Below are 24,009 nucleotides of genomic sequence, written 5' to 3' on the forward strand. Positions count from 1 at the left end.
TATTATCATTTCACTATGCTGTGTTGCAGGCAGCTTGTTTAAAATGTATTGCTTGTTTTACAATAAGTATGTATATTTCAGTAGAACTGGTTACCAACAGTGCATGAGAAAAGCCTTTTAAGAGTTCAATCCAAAACCTCAATACATGTGTTTACCATTGAAATAGAGACATACCATTTCAAAAATAGCTGAAAGCAAACACACACGTGTTTTCCTGATGAATGTCAAGGTATTAAAAAAAGTCTTCACAAAAATACATTTAATATAAATGAACATAACTTGAGGAATCCGGAATAAAAAAAAATTAAAAAGTGCAGCTTTTAAACAAACAATCAGCCCCAGTAAACAGTTTATTACAACCCTAAATCTATATTTAATTATCAAAGCTGTGACGTTTACAGACATTATCAGAACAGGGAACACATTCTGCAACAAGAAAACTATAAAAACAAAGCTTCTATTGACAATTAAATTGCTTACACATTACATATCTGTCAAAACGTTTTGGAGAGAGAGAGAACAGGCAATTTCTTTTTATTTTTGCAATGAAGAAACTTTTAAATCACACAGGTTGTTTAACAAATAAAACTTTTAAAGCAACATAAAAATAAAATAAAAGAGCCATTGGTTACCATGAGTGTAGGTTTGCTTTACTCTACTGTCGCTCTGTTTTTACACATCCTTGATTGTGAAGTCCAATCCATCCATGAGAAGAATAAACGGACAAGGACAGTCTTTCCGTGAAGGGCCCCTCCTGACTCGTTGAGCCTTCCTCTTCCTTCAGCTGTAAATGTGTCAAAATGTATGATGTAGGTTTTTTGCTCATTCCCAATAAATGTACACATTATTCTAAACTACAAACAAAACTTACAGGAACATTTCACATGCATTTATGAACCTTCTTTACCAAGGTGACATCACCATCTTGGATGATAGTTTAAGCAGAACTTGCACATAGTGAAATACTCCTGGCAAAGGGGGGCACTGTGGACAATGTAATTAAGCTACAGACACCCACTCAATCACTGTGTTTACACAGACGCTTTAAAAGTAGGACATTGTAAAGGTTTTCATGCAGTAGAGAGTCAGTCTGCAGTTACTCAGCATCAGTGCTTGTTAAGAGTGGAGTGTCATTTGTTTTGGAAGGATGTTTGGGGGGGGGGGGGGGGGGGGGGGGGTGTCCCTAGATAGACAAGGAACATGTGTTATTCCTGTATTGCATGTACCTTGGACACGAAATACAGGACTTAATATGGATATACATATAAAAGAAAACAATGAAAGCACTCGGAAGGATAAGAGAAACTATTACTTTACCAATGGTTGGGCATGCATTTATGACACAAAGCTGACGTGACAATAGTTGATTACATGGACATGGACATAATGCTTCTTAGCAAGTTTGAGCAGTGTGTTTATTTTAGATATATATTAAACCCCTGGATTAGATTGTACCGTCACACAGACACTGGAACCATTCCTCTAGAATTGTTAGAAACAGCACCCCAGTCCACTAATTCTAACTAGGTTCTGAGAGACACCCCACCCCCACCCCACCCTCAGAGATTTCAGATCCAGAAGAACCAGGATTTGAACTCTTCACTTTCTGAAGCAGACACACAGAAGATAACATTGAGCAGCCACTACTCTGCATCATCAGTGGCACAGTATTACATGTTTCATCTACATGCTGCAAGACCAGCGAAGATACCAAGTAAAGCTGAATAATGCCAATTATACCGCTTCTAAATAGTGACCAAGAAGCATTTTCGTATTTTTTTTACACCAGGATGGGTATATGCAACGGTGACTGTATAAGGTTCCATCACATTAAGCATTGTAAATTGGGATAATTAACTACCACCACTATCCTGAGAACATTGTACTTTATATAGAATTAAAAAATAAAGCATGCTGCATGTACAATCTAAGCAGCAAATAATTTGTATAATATGTTAAGAATAATGTTTATTTTAAAATTTGTAAAAATGTCACACAAGTAAATTAACTGTAGGAGTCCATAAGAATAGTGGTGGCAAACAAAAGCAGGTAGCTACTCCCTCAGGTGGAGAGATATATCAAATAATGCAGAAGAGAACAAGGAAAAGGAGAACTACTAAGAAAGAAAATAAACATGTCAGCACTGCATTCTTGAGGTCTGTGAACATGAACACCAGAGACAATAAGAGAAATGACTAGCTGGTTCTCTTCCATGCACCCGTTCAGTAACACACACAACCCTGGAACAGTAAATGAACTTGTAAATGTGTTATTGCAATTATCTTGTTTCTCAAGTACAGTCTCATTAACAATCCACACAATATAAAACATCTCCCTTTTGTATTAAATCAATAGATACAAATTAACACAGTTAAAAAAAAAAAGAAGTCTCGTTACAAATAAAATAAGCTTCAGTCACGCTTCCATCATTCAACCTCAAGATATCAGATGTAAGTGCCCTACAAAAGTGAAGTCCATTTCCCATTAGATTTCTTCCTATGGAAGAGGTGGTGGCACTACAGTACATGCATCTGGGTGCTACAACGTCTAGTAAGCTACTACTGCAAACTCAGTGAAGGATCAATAAGGGACATAAACTTTTTTTTTTTAAACTGCAAACTGAATGGCTTGGTATAAGAATGGGTTAGACTTCACATTAACCGCCACCTCTGGAATAAATGCATGCAGCACCCTTTAAAACCACTCTCTTAAGAATCGTGATTAATCTGTTTGTGTGGTAGAGCTCAAGTTTGCACCATTAGCAATATGAAGGCTTTTAAATGTGGACCCAATGCAATGCATATGGCGATTTGAAGTTTAATCCATTCCTGCACCAAAATCAGATATTAGCAAGTGCCTTAGAGATTACAATGCATGGCAGCGTATCGGGTGAGGATGTAGACTCAATTAAAAAAAAATCCTGCTATTCCAGTACCAAATTAAAATTAGGCACCCACAGGTCACAACAGTAGGGATGCACTGAATCCAAGTTTTGGGGATTTGGCCGAATACCGAACCCTACAAAAACTGTCAAGAAAACTGAAGGAAACTGTTGAATGAAAAACTGACTGGCAGCTACTAGCAAGGGACGCGCACACAATCTACAGTTGAGCCTTTTAGTTAATAGTATTATTAACAAATGGAAATATATCCCCGAATAAGAGTTTAGTTTGAAACTTACACAATTTACCGCTAGCCCCCTCCCACCCACAACAGAAATGTCAAAATAAAGAACTGTTTACCTTTACAAGAAAGGAGAGCTGCATCTTTGTCATAACCCACTTTTTTTTTATGTCGTTTCAACTGATCTGAGAGCTATGAGGAAAAAATTACTGTGAGTGACCTGAATCTCCGTGAAATAAAATCCACGTTGATTTAAATGCACCGTGTGTGTAACACCTATCAAATGGGCTACAGAATAGTTTTAAAATTATCTTAACAAAACACAGCAGTCCCCAAAATGGTTCGACTTGTATTGGCACATTACAATTACGCAAAATGTCATTTACTAAAGCATATTGTTCAACAATGTCTTGCACATCTGACAGTTGTAAAGTTACAAAAAAATATTTATTTCTGTGCACCGTTTTTTTTTTGTTTCGTTTTGTTTTTAACCTTAGTATGATCTCTAGAACACGTTTCAAAGACAAAGCACAAATGTCTGCAACAGTTTGCCGTTACTATATATTACGGGTTTACTACATAACTTTACTCCATGAAAAGTGTGCCGTGACTGCTGTGTTGCATACCGGGTGGGGTATGTTTACATTCAGCACCAGTAATTTAGGGAGTTGAGAGCTGCGACAGAGTTCAAATGTGTTCTTGACTACCAGTTAGTAAATACAACAATTACATTCAATATCAGATTCATGTCTTATTTAAAGAAGAAATGCACACATTGGAGGGATGTCTTAAAATGGATGTGCATTTGGGTGGATGTTGGATTCAGATTCGGTTCTGAACCCTGCTCAAAAAGTAGATATTTCGGGCAGAATCCGAATCTGGATTCGGTGCATCCCTACACAACAGTGTTTCTCAGTTCTGTACAGAATTACTTAGTCACACTCACATTGTTTAGATCATATTTATAAAAAATAAAAAAAATGGAATCTCCCCCCCAAATGGTGTTAACACTGAAACTTGTGTGTGTGCGTTTAAAATTCAGCACTACATAAGAAATTCAACTTTAATCAAATTGAAAATGAGCTGCATATTCAAAACACATAACTGGGGTTTAGAGTGAACACTACCAAATACGAAACATTTTGTATATGAATTTCTTTAGAAATTATGTCAGAACAGGGATTCAATTGCAAATGATAGAACAAACCCCAAAACAAACACCTGTTTGAAATAACCTGTTGTAAGGTGCATTAACACAGCAATGCAAGGTATTTGGACTTAAAAGCTGTTCTTGTCATCACTAAACATACTCTGGACCTACAAATTCACCTTCAGCCCATCAGGCATGTGGAAATCAATCGAGGTGTTCCGTTACCAACAGCAAATTTAACATGCACAGTGTGTCTCTTTACAGGGCATGTGTTATAATGCATTACACCAACTGGCACTAAAGGCAATAACATTGTAAGAGATGGGGTAGGTCACAGGCACACGAAAAAAAATGTAAAAGACATGTATACATACAAATGGGAGGTGAATCCTTTATAAAAAACAGTCAATTTCATGTGCTGTTTCTAACCAGCTAGGAAGAGATACACATTTAAAAAGAACACTGCAGTAACGAAATAAAACCACCAATAGGAATGACGTCGCTAGCTGCATCAAACAAAACAGAGTAACAAAACAAACAAAAAAAAAAAAAACAGACCACACACACACACACGTGACCAGCTTTTTAGTTCAACGTTGCAGTTTAATTCCTGTGTATGTCAATAACGCTCCTGGTAGATGCCACAGGGCCAGCACTGTAAATGTGCATTCTACCAGGAGCTTACTGTAATTTATTACTTGTGATTTCCTTCACAAATGAACACACAGGAGTTGTGCTTGTTTGTACACCAAGAATTTAAAAATGAATTTCAAGAAAAAAAAAATATATGTACAATCTATCCAACAGATTTTTATTTTATTTTTTTTATATAAAGTAGATGAACACATTATGTATTTATAGAATGTGTATTCATTAGTTATTGGGCCATATATACAAATATTAAAAAAAACAAAAAACACAAACACCTACTCATTCATGAACTGCATACATTGCATATTTTCACAGGAAATAACCCAATAAACTGGGTACCTGACAAACTGCTACTCCACAGGGCATGCAGACAAGGACGGTGTTAAAACTGGCCTTGCAACAACCCTTTGAAGCATGTAGTTGCATTATTGTATTGTACAAACTCTGTACAAGTTAAACTGTGGCTTGAACATTTTTAAAGTCTATTTGCAGTGCAAGTAAAAGCACAACAGGATATTAAAGCAGCCAGAAATATATTACCGGTTGGCAGACCATGAACCAGACACACTGAATCTATAATAAAACAAGATTAATTTGTGCCTGGGGATTAGCTCATTTCAGCAACAAATAATTAAACACCCAATTAAAAGTAGTAAACAAGTAGTTTACATTGTGGAAAAAGAGAGCTTTTCGGTCACAAGTAATGCACGGCTTTCGTTGTTTGTTTTTACAGAACACAGATGATCACACTGGAATGAATTCAATTCAAGACAGACAATCATGCAGCTGTCCTAATAAGGCATTCGTACATTTCTGAAACAGCAGATTCACAAACAGAATACAGATAACATTCTGGAAACGTGCACGAATGTGTACTTCAGTAAACACGTTACAACAATTATTTTTTATAACACTTAAATTGTAAATCAACTCTGATACGATCACATTTCAAACTTACCTCCAAATACTTACCAAGAGCCACTATAGGGCACACAAGGCATCCTGCAGAGTGGCTTGTCAATCTGCTACACTTTTCCTACAGGATGAAACTGGTATCAATTTGTAATGTAATGAGACGAATACACACCTTTCCTAGCGGTGACGGTATTCCCTCTCCCTGTCACGCTCTCGGTCTCGGTCCCGCTCCCTGTGCCTCTCGCGGTCCCGGCTTCTTTCCCGGTAGTAGTCTTCATGTCTGTCGCGGCTGCGTGACTTGTGGCGCCTGCTCTTCTCCCGCGAGCGGCTGTGATCCCTCTCCCTGGACCTCTCCCTTCTTCTAAAAGGAACACCAGAGCGTGACTCTCCTGAAAGGCTGAACGGTTTTCTGCATCATCAGCTTCAGCCCCGACTGGGAAATAGCTTAACATAAAAACAACCTCAAGACTACAATGTTGATAAAATCAAATGTATATAAAATGTAAATACATATAAAACATAATATATAAAAAAACACACACAACATCAACAACCAGTCAGAATGCCAAAGTGACAAACTGTTTCAATTTCTACCAATTTCATAGCACATCTGAAACGATATATATATTTTAAAGCCATTATGAATACTTAATTATATTACATACAATAGACTCAACTATTCTACACTGCTCCAACGTTTTTATAATTCATGTATTAAGAAATGCAAAAAAATGAACAAGTATTACCTGGAGCCAGAGCCGTAGGACTTGGACTCAATTCCATGCAGACAGTCCTGTAAAGAACTGATCAGCACTTTACAGCGGTCATCGGCCGATACTTTGGACTGCTTAATTAAAGAAATAGCAGTTACCAACGTCTCTATAGCACTCCCATAGTCAGCTGAAATGGGGAAAAAAAGAAAAAGGAAATTGATTAACACTCGCTCCATAAATCGTGTTTATAAAACAATGTGGTGGTGCTGAATGTAATAAGAGATGACAGCTGACCTGCACTGGCATCGGACACAGCCCTAGATATGGCACTGCTGGAGATTGCTCGATTCCGGTTCATTATTTCTTCAAACTCTGCTTCGCTCAATGGAGTTCGTGCGGCATCCATTTCCCTGAAAAGGATTAACAACTAGGTCACACAGAAGTGTTGAACCAGGAACGGCGCAAAGGAAATAAGACTTCAAAAGAGAAAAAGGAAATTGGTGGCTGAAGTTAATGAACTGCTGATTACACTTTACTATTTAATTTAATCCCCCCCACAAGCAAAACTACTGACTTTTCTATAAGAATGCATATCAAAAGATAACTATCAAATGCTATATTTGTTTTGTACAGCCTAGCTTTAAAAACACACACAAAAAAAGTTCTTGCATACGGTTCCTGTTCTTTTTCCACGAGTTTACTAACCCTGAATCACTTGACTCGCGCAAGTTCTGGTCGCCATTTTTCAGATTCACCACCCCCTCGTTTATCCACGGGTCTCGGGATCCAAGGTCGTACCCGCAGATTAGCGAGGGTCGCGGATTACTGAAATTAGCCAAAAGGGTACATTCAGGGTTACTAAGAATAACTACACTAAAACAAGTAAATGCATTAATATCAATATATAGATTTTTAAAACAGCAAGGCCCTACCTCCCTACAACTGGGGCTTTACAAAAAGAATTCCAAACAATCTATTACTTTTAAACAGTAAAGCACTTTAGTTTCTTAACAGTGTAGTTTCGCCAGTGTTCGCCTCTATTTGGTCACGACTACTCAATTTACAGACTATCTTAACTTGAACAACTGGAACTCCCTTTCCTGGATATCCTGTGGATTATCAGTGCTATCTTTTTTGTTTTGCAGCTAAATGAATACGTCCAGGTTCATACCTCCTGGAGAATGCTTATCCACTTTTGTGGACTATGTGACTAAGAGCACACAACCTTTGTGGACAGCCAGATTAGAGAAAGGAGAAACAAAAAGGAACAGCAGTACACAGTACAACAGAACATCAAAACAAGAGAGTTCCAGAATGCAACTGTGCAGGCATTTACAGGCCATCCAAAATTACCTGCCAGCTGGACCATAGTCCCCTCTGTCATAAGGTGGCGGGCGTCCATAAGGATCTGGAGGAGGGCCCCGGCTGTCGGAGGAGGTCATGCCGCTGTTGTTAGGGGGCGGGAAGAATGCAGGGTTGACATGGGGTGCTGGTGGAGGAGCCCCTGGAGGGGGCCCAGAGAGGTGTGGTGGTGGGGCCATGGCAATGGGAGGCCCGATGGGGCCTGGCGGACGGGGAGGGAATGGTCCAGGGGGTGGGGGAGGACCCTGCTGTGGGGGAGGGGGGCCAGGAGGCAGTCCGTAGCCAGGGACTGGGGGAGGGGGGCCGGGAGGGAGGGGACCCATGGGGGGCTGCCCGAACGGCTGTCCAGGGAACATGACTGGTGGTGGAGGACGATCACCACGGTTTGGGGGCCCCGAGAGGGGCGGTAGCATATTCTGCCCAGGTGGGGGTGGCCCGGGGTGCCCTGGTGGACCAGGAGGGCCGAGAGGGGGGCGAGGTGGTCCTTGCATTGCTCCTTGAGAGAGAAATAAAAGAAACCGTGTTACATTTATTTAAAAAAAGCCTTAAAAGTTTATTTCAAATCTGTTAAAAATGTGATCCCACTCAAGTCAAAAAAGACAATTAAACTTCTTGTATAGAATGCAACAAGCTCATCCAGCCCTTATATAAACTGTGTTCGACAGCTAGTATATTTACCTTAAACTTAAGTCCCTTGCTGAAACATTTAAAGAAACAAAATGCTGCACTTTTAATGGAAGATATGTGTAATGATCTGTGCTGCACTTTTAAAAAACAGAAATCTTTATCACGAGAGATCAAAATAGGAGTTGGTTCTGCACAGGCTGCACACAAGTGTCATTCAGGAGGGACTTCATAATGAACACAGGACTTTTCTCCCTCATGCGTCAGGCTGTATTTTTTTCATTGTTATCACTGATTTCATGATTTCCATTAAACATATCCATTGCCATGTAATATGTAGTTCCCCGTGAAAACTACCAGTTCTGAAAGAACAGTGTAAATATAAATTTTTTTATCACTTAAAATTCAGCATTTGCCTTAACGCACTACCCATTACACTGCATTTAAGAACCTGGCAGACGGTTTAGTTTGCTTCTGGTAAATGACTGAACATCCTGCATAGAGATGCACAATTTCTTGATCGGAAATATTTCTGATGAAGATCACTCTGTAAAGTACAAGTGTTTTCATTGTTTGATAAATCACCGATGGTGAAAACAGAATGTCTATAAAAGGTGAACATAAAAAAAAATGTATTCTACAGTTTAGCATTTTTTCAGGTAACCATTTAAATAATCTGGAACATTTGTTGCATAATAACCCGAGAACTATCAATTTTGAACTTGACATCACAATTTTTTCTGCTTTAATAAATCATGAAATAGCTTGAAACACCAATTTTTATACTGTGAAATGCATGGAAATAAGTCGACACAACCTGAATTAGAAACACGGTTGTTAACACACTTTCAAGTGTACCAAATTAAGATGCACCCTGCTGCTGGTAAACAAGGTGGGTTTTATTTTGGGTGAAAAGGAGGTTTCTGGCTGAACTGTAGCTTGCTCATGTTGGCAAGCATATTTCATATTTTAACCAAGTCTGCCAGACCACTTAGTGTTTTGAACTCCTGTCAGTAATCTCTGTTAGATCCCTGCCAAGGAACACTCCTCTTAACCCTTTGCGGTCCATTGTCGGACTGGGTCCGACATTGCAATTATTCCTCTCAGGTCCTTTGTCGGACTGGGTCCGACATCATTATAGCAACGCAAAAAACAGGTTTCTAGTCGTTTTTTCTCCGGAAAAAGCCGAGAAAACCATTCAATTGCCGAGTGGTAGCGACAGGAGCCGAAACAAGTCGGAAAAAAAAGAAAAAAAAAAAAAAGGCGTATCTCATGAATAGTCATACATATGGCCCTGGTATCGGATAACGGGGCGGTCATAGTAAACAAGCTGAGACTATCATGGACATTTGCAGAGCTTTTTTCAGATGTTATAGTAATAAAATAATGACTTTGATCACAATATTGAGGAGTTTGGTGATAGAACGAGTGATCCGGAGATGACTGATCGGTATGTACGACTTATTTTTATTATTATTTATTTCTTACATAGATGAAAGCGATAGCAAAAGAAAGGGTGTGGCAGGGCTACAGAAGCCTAGTGAGTGCTTTGTTGATATGCAGGGCCATTTAAACCCGTTTGACTGTGGAAAAAAATACATTTTAAACAGCGCGTCTAAAATTAACTGCGCGTGTGAAAATAAATTGGACCTGACGCGCACTTAATAAATGGACTGCAAAGGGTTAAGGAAATAAAAAAAGCAATGGTCTCAAACAGTCAAATATGTTAGTGCTAAGACAAGTATTGCAATAGCCAAGCAAACGTTTGTTAATTTTCAATACAAATACACAGTCTATGTTCATTGACAAACATATCCATAAAACTGTGGGGCAAAAGAGCTGTCAGCAGCCAGGAGAAAACAAACGAGACAGTTATCAAAGCGGCCGAGGGAAACATGGCATTAAAAACAAAAAAAAGAAAACCCAACCTTAATGCAAGCAAAAAAGGGCAGGCCAGCACAGACTTGTGCACCACACAGTTAACTGGGAGTTTGTTGCAAGCTGTTAATGGGCCCAGAAGCGTAACAGTGTACTGTGTTTAATTTTACTATTACCAAAAGGGAAGGAAAGTCACCCTGAAGATTATAAAAAAGATAATTATTCCTAGTTTTGAAAGAATATTCAAAAAGTATTAACTGTAAGAATGCTTGTCCCAACGCTAACTAATATATTGGTATGGTCAACTCTTTAAAATGCACCTCTAACCCAAGCTGTACACTGGTGGCCTCTGAGTGCCTGTGGCTCCGTTTTGGAAACCGCTCAGGGGAGAGGGGGCTGCTGAGTGTTAAACAGACTTCAAAAGTTAAAACCCAGTCTGGAATCATATCTTAAGAACATCCCTAATTTAGGATAAAAGACAGATACCTACCCCCACCATTCCCTCCCTCCCTCTTAGCCAATTAGCCAAATATCCATTCTCTTATCGCCAAACCCACACACCAACAAAACAGCTCCCCATCCTTACTCAAAAGCTACCACCCATTTTCAAACTAGTTATATTTTGACTTAGTTGACACAGTTTAAAAAGCTGGGCTCAGCTTTGGATTGCCCCAATAAATCTTGATTCTTAACATAAAACCAGCAATAGGGTATGAGGCCTTTCACCTCTGGGTCGCCAGTTCGAATCCCGCCCAGGTTGGAAGCAATTGAAACTCATTTCCATCAGATGGCTGTCCTGGAGCCTATGTGAAATGAGTTCAGGTAGTCTCAGCCCAGATCCTAGTGGAAAAAAAACCACAATCACAACTGGCACCTTCGCTGGCAGTAACGCACAGAGGCACTAAGGAAAAGATGGGCAAGCTGGCTGAACCACCCTCACACCCCCATAGAGGGTGGTCCTTCCAAAGCAGGGCTGAGGCACATTGGTGGAGTTGAGGGGTTTTTTTTTTTTTTTTTTTGGAAGGGTGGCGGGGGGGAGGGTTTTACCTGGGAAAGGTGGGGGCGGCCCTCCTGGTCCACCAGGCCCTGGGAACCTGTCCCCACCAGGACCAGGAGGCCCTGGGAAGCGCCCTCGCCCTCTGCCCAGGGTGAATCCTCCACGGGAATTAACTCCTGGGGGGCCAGCTTTGCCTTCACCAGACATCTGTCCTGACTGTGTACCTACAAACAAGGAGAAAAAAAAAAAGTTAAGATTTTTTTCCTCCCTCCAGACAGAAGTGTTTGTATCTCCAAATACGAGGGGCCAAAAGGAGCATTGAAAGCAAGTTACTGAAAGTAAGCTAAATCACTCACAAATTGAAATGTTGCTACTTTTTGCACTTGTTTTCAACCGTGCAAGTGAAGTTGCTAGATCCTTATGGGAAATGCATGCCGTTGCAGGGATGAAAAATAAATAAATAAAAAATAAATAAATAAAAAAAAAGACTACCATTGCACAGGTTTTTCTATGCTCTTAGAAAGACACGTCTGAGGAACACACACTGTGGCTAATCCAGCACATAGAAAAATATGGAATGGATCAAACTGCTATGCAAAGGGAGTGTTATTTCCAGCTTTGAATTGTAATAAATCAGCAGCGTCCCAGTTTATAGACAAGGGTTATATGGGGGGATAAAGAGGGGGGGGGGGGGAGGGGCTGTGCTTCTGGAGAAACTTCCGTTAGACAACAAACATTTACAATGTCACCACATTCACTCTCATACATACAAATTAAAGTCGCCGTTACGCATTATTAATCACACTTTTACAATTAAAGAAAATCATAAGCCACAGTATGAATTGATTATCTGTCCAGCCATTGCGTTTTTAATGGCCTTGTTAAGGGAAGATTATCTACAATTGTTGACATGCATTCTGCTTCTCATTCACATACTTTTTCTGGATTGCATTTCAAACTGACTCAGTGACTGTTTGTTGCATGGCGTGATGATAGGGTTCTGTCCATGAAGTTCCCTCTTGGAAAGCAGGTCTATCAGTTTCCTGGAGGACGCCTCGGATCCGACACAAATAAGGGCGAACCTAATTGTTAGAACAAACATTGAAAATCAACATCCGCAAAGGACGAATTAGCAAGGTTTCCAAGAATATATTGCACAGAATTTTAATGGACAGCTTTGGGAATTGCAGTATTTTCCAATGACCTACATTAAAATGCATATACATATCAAATCTAAAGCCAGTATCTGACAGCATTTGGTCTTCATGATCCAAAAGCCAAAGTGTCACATGACCACTGGAAATTTGTATCAGAAGACAGTCACAGTGCAATGAGTTTGAAGACAATACTTTAAAGTTTGGTCACTAATCTGAAAACAGAAAAGGACCCACATGGTTTTACAGCTTGTTTTCAAAGAGGGCTACATCACTTCTGTGGGGTTATGCTTGGACGCAATACCAAGGTTGCAACAGATTAAGGGAGGTCAACTGCAACGCTTCCCAATCACAGCAGTCCCTGCCTAAAATGGGATTTAAAGCACAGGTATCATGGCTCCAAGCCCGTCACTCAATGTTAGATTACACAGACAACTGAATTACTTTGCAGCAAGTATAACTCATACTTTACCCCTTTGACTGGCCATTAGCCCGATTTTCAAAGAACTTAATCTCCAAAACATCATTTATTCCAACAGACTGAATGGCATCTGTCAAGTCTTCATCAGTTGTCCACTGAAATAAAAATAAAACATCTATTTAAATTATTCAGTTGGTGTAGTGAATTACACTCAACTCGAGTCCATAGGTTAACACTAGAACCACCATCTGGGTCAATTTGACCCATTTTGGATTTAAAATGTTAATTACTCTTCCGTTGTAAAACGTATGTGTGTCAGTTTGACTTTCTAAATATATGAATTAAATATCATAATAGCGTTTAATAGCCAGAATCGCAAAAACGATAAAGTTATAAACAGTTCTACATAGAACCACCACGTGGGTCCATTTGACCCATGCATTACAATACTTTATTTTTTTAATATAACGCAAGATATTCTATTTTTATGTAAATGCAGCAAACAAGACAAGCCCCCTCCTCCTCTAGCACATGTGTTTTTTTTTGTATTTTATTTCAAGCCTTTTTGTTTGTAGACGGACTACGAGACAGAGATTGCTATGATTGTGGATTTGTACAATTGCACAAAGATGCCAACTCAGTGAAAGCCTATACTTTATTTCTCAATGTACCTGGGAGACAGCAATCCTTTGTTTTGTTCCAGAAATGCAACGGGAATATATCAGAAGGAAATATTTACTCTTGAAAGTAGTCATTATGACTGGAATATGGCAAGCTGCAATGAGATGCACACAGCAAACCGAAATGTCAGGTAGGATAACAACTTGTGCCTAATATGAAAAGTACGTTTATATTATTTTTTTCTATATTACTTTTAGAAAATATATTTAGATTTTACAGGTTTGTATGTACCAGTTTACACGTGTTTACACAATAGTGTTCAATGGAACTGTGTCTGTTTACAACACAGCTCTGGATGCAGGCACAGGCAGATGGCAGACGCGTACGCCCTCCATAGAGTACAATGCAGCCGTCATACTGGAAGTAGTGTTATTTTCTTTTTATGTAGTATTAAACAATGATTTTGGTTTTATAGTTTTGTATGTACATATACCTGTTCTGTTCATCTGTAAACGGGTATATGTACAGACTTTTTTTTTAAATGGATATTTTATTATTTTTTCCCTGTTTGTAGTCGTGCTGTATATGCGCTCATTTTAAAAATAAAGCCTTTTATGTTTAATTTTCCAATTGTTAGATATGATGTTCATGAATAAAACTTTTGAGTTGTATCCAATAGTACATCTAATTTTCATAACGAAGCAGTTTAAAAATGTATGGGTCAAAATGACCCACGTGGCGGTTCTAGGTAGTTCGAAAATCCGGTGGTTCTAGTGTTAACGAATAAGAGTTGTGCATACAGCTATAATGGAACATCAATTAATTTCAATATCTCCTGGGTAGTTATTTACTACGAATGTCATACATTCCATGCAAGTGGAATACTTACCCAGGTGAGATTCCCGATATAGAGGGCAATCCTCTTCCCAGTGTATGTATAGACAACATTTGAGGAGGATCCTTTACCCCCGTCGTCTCCTCCAGCAGTCGGGTGGGAATCCATGTATTCCCGGTCCTCTGGAGCATCTCCATTGTTTGCAGATGGAGAGATGACATCATCATACAGATCTATCTGATCATGGCCACCATATTCAGCTTCCTGAATGACAAGAACACAAGTTGTCAGTTTGGCCAAAAAACCAAAATTGCCTTTTATTTTTTTAAGAATTTGTTCTTCAATTTACTTTCAGCTGTGTCCTGTAGTTTCATTGCTGCACTTACAGCACTAGCTTTGATTGTTTTGTTTGTTTTTTTATTTTTTTAATGACATTTAAGATTCTTAAAATCTAGTGTTCTTTGTTCTAGGCCAAATAAATTAATCTTGAACACATTACATACTTTTTTTTTATCTTGGTTAATCGGTCTATTTTAAGAAGTGCATTCAAGAATTTGGAAGAAATTTAATTCATATTAGTTAATAAACCTGAAAAACTATGTAAACAGAATTGTTACTGCACTGAAGCATAACTTTTTTATAAATATAAAAGTAACACATTTCTGAAAATCAGTAAGAGACTAGTTGTCAATGCCCCATGGCTATGGGGCCAGTGTCTGAGCACAAAATCAACATTTTGCTAGTTGCAAATAACTTTTTTTAACCTTTACTTAATACAGACCACAGTGCAGCACAAGGAACTGAACAGTAAGAGAGCATCCAATTGTGTATTTGTTTATATAGAGTTGCAGACAGATCTGCCTCCTGATGAAAAACTCAACTAAAACAAGTAAGAAAGTAACCTTTAAACTAAAAGGTTAATCAGTGGGTTGAGCAGTGACAAACAAAACTGGCTTCAAAATACAGATCGGACACGAATGTGCTGCTTTATCGCTAGTTTCAAACCCACAAGCCTTAAATAAAAATTAAAAAACGTATATGAAAAAAACCCTTTTAAGATAACTGACTACATTTACAAGAGAATAATCCATATGGGTGTTGGCTAATAACATGTATGCAAATATATTTCCTTCGCAATAAAGATTGGTGGTAAGTAAAGAAATGTTCAATTAAGTATGTATTTAAACTAATTTTACATTGAGACTTAAACTTAACTACTTACAAAATGTAATGTCCAATACATTCTCACACAGGTCTACGATTGAGCCCAACGTGCAGTCAGTACAAAACAAAACAAGTTCTCATGGAAGTGTTGGGCTTGGGAAAACATTCTGTACGGCTCAACGTGCTGCGATACACACACTTTACAAATATCCCGAGTGTTACAACTCATACGTATTGTTATACTATGTTGTACAGTTTTGTGCAGTATTTCACAATTTCTTCGGAAAAGTGAAATACTTTAAATACATAAATACTTTCTTTCGTCATTCGGCAAATGACTCAAATGACGGCTACTGTGCTTACATAGTCGAGAAAAGCATTTAAAACCCTTATTAATTACTTGTTTTATAAGCAATTGCTGTCATATAATACGGTTCCAAGTGAAAATGCGGTTTGTGTTGCTCCCCCGAGCCGCACGTAAGTACTGCGCCGAGCGCTTAGACGCGAAAGCGTGAGGCGCCGTGCGGGGCCTAGCCCGCCACTACAAGCCATGCAACACAAACAATGGGGGACGCAAACACGCAACATAATACAACAACATTCGAGTTCTCCTCTACAAACACACGACTCCCCAACTCCAAACACCGCAGTTCTGTTAAACAAAACCCTAAGGTTTGTAAACGGGTTCGTCTGCCTTAACGCCGCAACATAAAAAATATATATATTTGGAATTGCATTTATCCTCCATTTCAGAAAATAATAAATCCCCTCCGAGGTCTACCGTCTTAGTAGTACAAACTACAAAAATAGAAATCCAATGCAATGTGCAATTCGAAATCCTGACAAGCATTTTTTTTCTTTCTTTTTGTGCATTTCTTAAAGTAAAAAATAAATAAAAGATTACCTGGTTAAATTCTTCGCCCACATCAGCGTATATGTCGATGTGATCCACTCCGTCAGCCATTTTCCACACACTCTCCTCTCTGAGCAGCTCCAACTAGAAAACAGCGCACAGGAAAACACGCTGCGTCACATCCGACCGTGTGTGATAACACTGCGCTGAACAGACAGAGCGAGGAGTGTTTTAAATTATACACACGGGTCCACGCTTAATACCTTGTGGAATCCAGCACGGTCCACATTTTACTTCTGTTTGTACCACTACCAGTGTATGTATTTAGTTTCTGATTGCACTGCACTTTGATATATTGGTAGTTTATGCTTATTAAAGTGGTATTGTTTAAGTTTTGCAAATTACATTAACAGATAACTGATACTTGTATTTGTTTTATTTATTTAACCCCCGAAGATGTCAGGTATTTGATTGTGCTTTTCAGCAGTTGCCGTTTTACTCTTGGTGTTAAAGAGTGTGTTGCCTCGAAACATCTCCCCACTAACAAGTGTATTCAAAGCAATCAAGTGCAATCTCACCTTGTGGTCATTTGAAGAACGTAACATTTCAAATAACCACGTTGGTCGTATTAAGATGCCACATTCAATAGAATGAAAACCGGTTTTCCCATGCTATGTATGTCACACGTATCTGAAAACTACTCATCCAATTGTGACAAAACTTGATATTAATATTATTGTTATAAACTTGATTTAGCATAAGTTGTCGGGGTATATAGTGCCACACCTACATTTGTGCTTATATCTGGTAACCCTCTTATTACATTGTGATGAAACTTGTTAATAACTTACATTGTTAGACAGTCAAAATTGTTGTTTTTTTAATTTGCCACAAGGTGACACTAGATCATTAAGTACAAGGAAACAGCATGTTACTGTACATACAGAAATGTACATAAGAACAACATTTATGACTGCCCGGTTCCTAACTATTAGTTTGTCTCAAAACGTTGTCAAGTTGGATCTTAACCCTTTCAGTCCTGAATTATTTATGTAATAATTAAATTCTATAATTAAAAAAAGTAATCACTTTATTAAGTCCTGTGAGGTTCCAACGTGATTTCCAACAGTATGAGGTACCTATCATAAGGCACTAAGAGAAGGCAGCACAAAGGAATATCCACTAGAAACTGTCTTCAGGGCATCAGATGATTCTTAAGGGTTATGTTTAGGGTTAGGTATTGGGTTTATGGCTGGGGGTTGCTTAAGGTTGGGGTTGGGTTAGGGTCCAGGTGGGTTGATGTCGGAGAGGTGCCGAGCTCAGGAAGTGAAAGGTGGCAGTGCTTGGCAAATGCCCTAGAATCATCTGCTGCCCTGAGGACCGTTTCTAGTGGATATTCCTTGCTAAGAGAAGCACTGAAAGGGTTAGGGTACAAGTCATTCGGCTAGGTAATCCATTCCATGTGCTCACCACTGTGTGTGTGAAGAACTGTCTCTTCCCTCTGTGCATGGTCTGTCTCCACCATTTCCAACCGTGTCCCCTGGTCCTGGTTTCTGCACTGCTCTTAAAGTATTGGGTTAACTATGCCAACTCCTTTTAAGATTTTAAAGACTCCTCAGAAATGTAGACACATTCTAAAAAGAAACAGACAAACACGTTGAAAGAGCTAGTAGGCCTACTTTTAATCCCTTTAGTATTTTAATATATTTTTAATTTTAATAGTACTGTATAACACTTTCTTGCTGAGAACTGAACTTTTTGAGCATGTATTGTGTCGAGAACTCTCATTGTACAGATAGGTTGGGATCTGTGTGAAAATGCTGAATGCGCTGAGCCGTTGGCAGCTATTCAAGGTTGTGTTATGGGACATTGAATGCTATGGGAATGTAAGTCACGAGAGATCATTGAAAGGTCAGCGCAACCAACTTCCGATTGTTACTTCTTCCCAGCCAGTATAGTGCCTGAGGGTGACGAAAGCTGGGAAAAAGAGCTAATGGAATAAAAAGGTGAATTAGCAAGCAGGACAGTGCAGCTCAGGTGCCCCCGGGAAACATCAGGATAGAGAGAGGCTCCAGCCACCCGACTTCCCAAGGAGAACGGGTAATATCGGTAACACTTTAAAATAAGTGTCTGTAATTCCAGTGTAACTAACACATGATTTCCTACTGATTTCAAATGAAATTCCTATTGAATTCAAAAGTCACAAGCATGACTTCATGACATACTTTTCATGACATCATAACATTTCCCTTAATACACATAAAATAATCATGAACAGACACTTATTTTAAAGTGTTACCGTAATATCTATTCTCTTTGACGCTCAGTGGTGCTGCTCTATTAGAAGCTGAGTAGTGAAACGTTTGTTGTTACCTGTACGATTGTGTTGGTGTCTGATTATTCCTAATACCTTTCGAGCACATTGTCAATACACATTGGTGAGGTTTGAATTTTTACATACCCTTGATCTAGTTTCATACAGTGATAAGAGATGATATTGACAACGGTGAGGCCAGGACAATTATGATACTGTTGAACGCAGAACATGTTACACAAGCTCTGACATTGCCTCCAAAATGTTTTGAAACAGTCTTCTGTCACGGGTGACCCCGAACCAGCTATTATGTGTAGTAAGACACTGGATCCCTTCACATGGAGAATTTCAGTGGCTAGAGTTCACGGTTCATTGATTGATTCAGATTCAGTTGTATTAAGTCTGCCCACTGATGATGCAGAGCAAAACAGATGCTGGGTGCCTGCTGATATGAAAAACAGTGAGTTTTGGCCTCCTACTGTGTTCTGGATGGATGGCATACCTCGTAAGGTGTCTCTATGTGAACAGCAGGAAATGCATGAAAGAAACATGTACAGGTCCAGGATGATTGTGAGAGGTACAGAGTTAGCCCTGGTTCATGAAATGAGAAGTAATCCTCTTGTTATGTGTGACTGTGACAGGTGCAGAGGTGAATCACCCCTGACTGGGCCCAAGCCATGTCCAGCCTGCAGTCATTTAGTAAGACACTGTCGGATCTTGTTTGAATGTGATGATTCTGAGGGACTCTCTTTCTCTCATTTGAATGTAAATCCCAGGGATGTAAAAAGAGTTGAATGTATGGATTGTGAAGGCAGTCACCTGGTGAAATGGGCACATCTGGGCAAATTAGAATGTGAGGAAGGTATCCCTATTAAGCGTGTACAAGTGTCTTGTAGGTATGAGGTCAAGGCCATGGTGACCCACACCTGTGACGCAAAACATTGGACCAAGGGACCTGTGGTGATATTTGCCGAGCCAACTCGAGATGAACCCAGAACAGAAGTGGAGTCCTGCTGGGAACAAGCTGAAACATTGGACATGGACTGGATGATTTAAATATATTGATGAAATGTATGTGCTGTAACCATTTGTAGTGTTTAATAATCTTTAGTCTGTAACAAATACTGTAAAGTGCTCTTTCTGTAAGACCGTATAACAGAAGCTGGTATAGCTTGATACACTAGCCGGCCTTAAGCAGTCTCTTATCAAAATAGGCACTGTTCCCAGAATTGAGTGCCAAAATCTCTGTTAACACTTTTCAGCTTGAATATAGAATAATGCTGTACTAATAGATGTATGTTAATATGTTTGCTTTAAGTAGTATAGATTGTTGTGGTAACATGTATTCATAAGTAGTGTTAATAATTGTTAGTTTATATAACAGTGTGAAATACTATGAACAATTTTTATGTATAAGATCATATGAAACTGTTTCTTATCAAGATGGGCATGGTTGAATACCGAGTCCCAATTCAACGAAAAGAATTGCTGTGTGCTTGTATTTAAGAATTATGCTTTCTGAATATAGAGAAAAAAGGGTTAGGAGTATTTATTTATTTATTTTTTTAAAAAAGAAAGAAAAACAGAAAAGGACTAAAAGATTTCACTTTGAGTCGGTTTTTGCTTGTTCACCTATTTTGTAATTTAGTTTTGGAATAGGTGGGCGGGTAAAACTGACTTAGAATGAAAAGCAGCCTCTGATTAAAAAAAAACAAGTATTTTAGAAGATACACCACAAAAAGGGAACAGAAAAATTAAATAAATTCCTATTTTAATATTGCTGCTATGTTGCTGCTAGTAGAGAGTAATATAGTTAACAACCATACCCTATAAGGAGTAAAATACTAGTTTGGCTCTGAGTTAAAAAAAAGATAATGCAGCATAGAAAGAAGTTGTGTTTAAAATACAAAATAAAAAGATTGAATAAATAATGAAAAATAACTTTAAAAGCAAAGGATAGGCTTTGGAAAAGTAAACTCTATGTAACCTGTTTTCTCGAACTTTCTACAAGCCTGCCCTTGGAGGGATCAGCCAAAACACTACAGCCTTACAACTCAGTAAAAATAATTTGATTTTCCACGGGGAGAAACTCTACACTAAAAAAGATATAGGATGGAAGTTCCCTATAATACCTGCTAAATACACACCTGTAAGGAGAGAAGGAAACCAATTCGAAAAATGAGATGACATGAGGGAATATATTTTTAGAAGCCAGGCACATATAATCAGTATAATCAAGACTGTTGGTGTTGTATATATTTACACAACACTCATATATTAAAAAAAAATGCTTTTATAAATACACATATAAAAAGTAGAAAGGTAGCAAGGACTTTGTGAACTCTGTTTCACCCAACTTTTTAGATAGAGGAGGGGGTCAAGGAATGAGTGGATGAAATCATGGTCAAGTGTTATCAACAGGTGTTGATGGCATATGACTCCCATTAATTGTGAAAAGTTAGTTACCTGCCAAAAAAGATAAGAACTGTCTTCCCATGTATTCCAATGGGGAGAGAATCTTATAAAAACCTAGATCTCTCACTATGAGGTACCACAATCAAGACTCAGCTTGACAGAGCAACGTGGTCCATCCTTTGCAGATCTTCACAAGACAGTCCTTCTCTTTTGTTCACGCTACTCACCCTTGTAATAGGAGGGAAGCATATTAATGGTAATATTGTATCTTGCATGTATTGGTTGTATTGCTATGAGGTGTTGAAACTATGTTTTAGTATTAAGAAAGTGTTATATTGAATGTGCTAAAATATAGCAGTGGGTGCTTGTAGGCTTTGTGCTTAGCTGGCCCAAGGGCTGCACTAAATACATACAGTATAATTGTATTATGTTATTGAAGTATTAATGCTGAGCTTGTAATAAACTTAGGACTGCTAATTGTTATTACATGTTTCTGGGTTTTGGATGCATGCGCAAACTACTAATCCAATATTAAAGGCATTTTAATAAACCGAAGGAGCGCTGATGTTGCTCTGATTCGTAAAACTTCAAATAAATGAGTCTGAGTGATTTTTCTTGGTTAAACAAAGGTTTCATGGACACACCGCTCGTCCAGTGCTCGAATATAAACTAGGAGTTTTAAACATCTCTGTCCTCCTCAACATCTCACCCGAGTTATGAGTGTGTACAGAGCAAATAATACAATAAAAAGAGAACATGAAAAGTGAAAATGTGACACTTCAAAACAAAAAATCCAGCTGAGAAGTAATTGTAAATGGAGCAAAGCCAGCTGGTAGACACACTAGACAGAGCAGTACAGACAGCTGTATTAGTAAGCAGAAAACCTCATGGTTTATTAAAGCAAACACCAACATGTTGGGACCCATCCTAGTTTGTTTTAATTTTTTTCATTATTATTATTATTATTATTATTATTATTATTATTATTATTATTATTATTATTATTATTATTATTATATTTATTATTATATTAAATAAGACGTGGCATGAAAATGTTCTTGTGTTTTTGTTTTTTGTTAAGAAAGTCTGCAGTTAATCGTCTTGTTTCAGAACACTAATGGGCAACATGTTTTTCTAGTATTAAGAATAATGCATTTTTTATGAGTGTCTGGGTGGTTTGAATTTTAACATGAAGCTTGGGGTGGGGTTGGCATGGTGTGAGAGCCAGGAGGCAGGGAGGCAGGCAGTTGCCCAAGGGGTACAGGAGCAAGCAACGAGGAACTTCAATTTTTCAGGAAGCTCCATTGCAGGGCACTAGATGACCTCAGAACATTCAAATGGAAGCAGAATGTAAGGAAAGCAAAACATTGAAAAGGTAAAAGAGAAAAAGGTAAACTAACAATAAAGGCACTGTTTACTGTTTGCTAATTACGGGACAGTATTGTTTTTCCTTGTCTGCACGGTAGTGGTAATGGTCAACTATCAGACAGTAATGCACTCTAATCAGGGTGCTATTGCTTTAATAAAGATGTTTCCAATTTGAACATGAGCTTCAGGTTGAATTTCATTGGTCACAAAAGCTGTCATGCTTGAGTTGCCTTGTATGTATAATCAAAGCACCTTTACCATGTTGCTGTCTTTTAAAAGGAAATCTCCAATGCAGAAAGAACCAACAAAAGACATGGTAGCACTTTAAAATAATGAATTCCGGCAGAATACACAGACATCAAAAGAGAGCATTCAAATTGTAAACCTGTACCGTAAGCAATATCTATGGAAGCAATGAAGAATAGCAACAGGGAGGAAATGGATCATTTACAAGGCTGATCATCTTTAAACCTGGTTAAACCAAGCGAAGCCTGGATGGTTTACTGCCACAGGGATCAGATCAGAAATAACCATTCATTTATTAGGTAACAATGGCACAGATCCAAACCCAACTGTGCAATTATTAGACTTCTGATATCCGTACAAGAATTCCACCTTGGAATTAAACTGCCAAACTGAGCGGCACATGTGGCACCATGTAATTATATCAGGCTATTACACTGACAAACAGAACTGCCCATTTCTTCCCATGTAATTATTGTGTGCGATTATATCAACAAAGCCCTAACTGTGAGGGCATCTCCTCACTGCAGTTCCGACACATGGAACTGTTCAATCTCCCGAATGCAAACTCAAATAAGAATGTGAGGAAGGACTGTGTTGTGTTTTTATTTAGCAGAGTTTTTACTGTGCTGTCAACAGAAATCACTCCTGAGGTAAACGTATGGCAAAAATAGCCTTGAATGAAAACACAACCCTTTAAGGTACAAAGGACACATGTGTCCCACAAAAAAATGAACTTTCTTATTTTTGCAACAAGGTGCACAAAACAGGGTTTACAATAACTGACAGGTTGCATCTGGTCATCCACATTCCTCCTTGTGATACTTAGTCACTCTCAAATGTATTTTAAGAAGAAGCCATTTGAACATCAAGTGCTCAATTCCTTGTGTCCCTGAACTTGGGTTTTACAACATGTCCTGAAGTGCACGTTATCACGGGCGTGAGGACAGCGAGAGGGAGTGATTTCAAACGATTCCATTATCCTCGACCCACTGAAAAAGTACAGGCCGGCTGGGAGCAACCAGACTAATCCCAGGGCTTAAAGCAATGCTATCCAGGCAGGTTGAGGTAACAGAATCGATTTAGCCTACAAGAAATAAGGATTAGGGTGGGGCCTGATTGAAAAAGTTGACAAAGTTAACCCTAACCAATAAGCACAGCAGAGAAACCAGGGCCACTGGTTAAAAGAGGAGATAGGAAAGTTATTT

At 38.6% G+C, this 24,009-nt stretch overlaps 1 protein-coding gene across 10 annotated transcripts; it reads right to left on the bottom strand.

Moving 5' to 3' along the window:
* Positions 1-337: 337 nt before the first annotated feature.
* LOC117415532 (cleavage and polyadenylation specificity factor subunit 6) lies at positions 338-16,690 on the bottom strand. Of its 10 annotated transcripts, none has more exons than XM_034026019.3 (12): positions 16,513-16,689; positions 14,499-14,708; positions 13,040-13,143; positions 12,377-12,495; positions 11,464-11,637; positions 11,143-11,256; positions 7,906-8,410; positions 7,258-7,377; positions 6,847-6,962; positions 6,586-6,739; positions 6,012-6,236; positions 338-784 (listed from the first exon to the last, which is right to left on the bottom strand). In XM_034026019.3, the coding sequence occupies exons 1-11, from the start codon at positions 16,570-16,572 to the stop codon at positions 6,017-6,019; spliced, it is 1,896 nt and encodes a 631-aa protein (XP_033881910.1). In that variant the 5' UTR covers positions 16,573-16,689; the 3' UTR covers positions 338-784; positions 6,012-6,016. The 10 variants fall into 10 exon arrangements, with proteins under 10 accessions (XP_033881910.1, XP_033881912.1, XP_033881911.1 ...); XM_034026021.3 differs by having other exon boundaries at positions 6,012-6,197; positions 12,350-12,495; XM_034026020.3 differs by having other exon boundaries at positions 6,012-6,200; positions 12,350-12,495.
* Positions 16,691-24,009: the final 7,319 nt, after the last annotated feature.

Source organism: Acipenser ruthenus, chromosome 7 (genome assembly GCF_902713425.1).
Source record: "Acipenser ruthenus chromosome 7, fAciRut3.2 maternal haplotype, whole genome shotgun sequence".
Taxonomy (NCBI): domain Eukaryota; kingdom Metazoa; phylum Chordata; class Actinopteri; order Acipenseriformes; family Acipenseridae; genus Acipenser; species Acipenser ruthenus.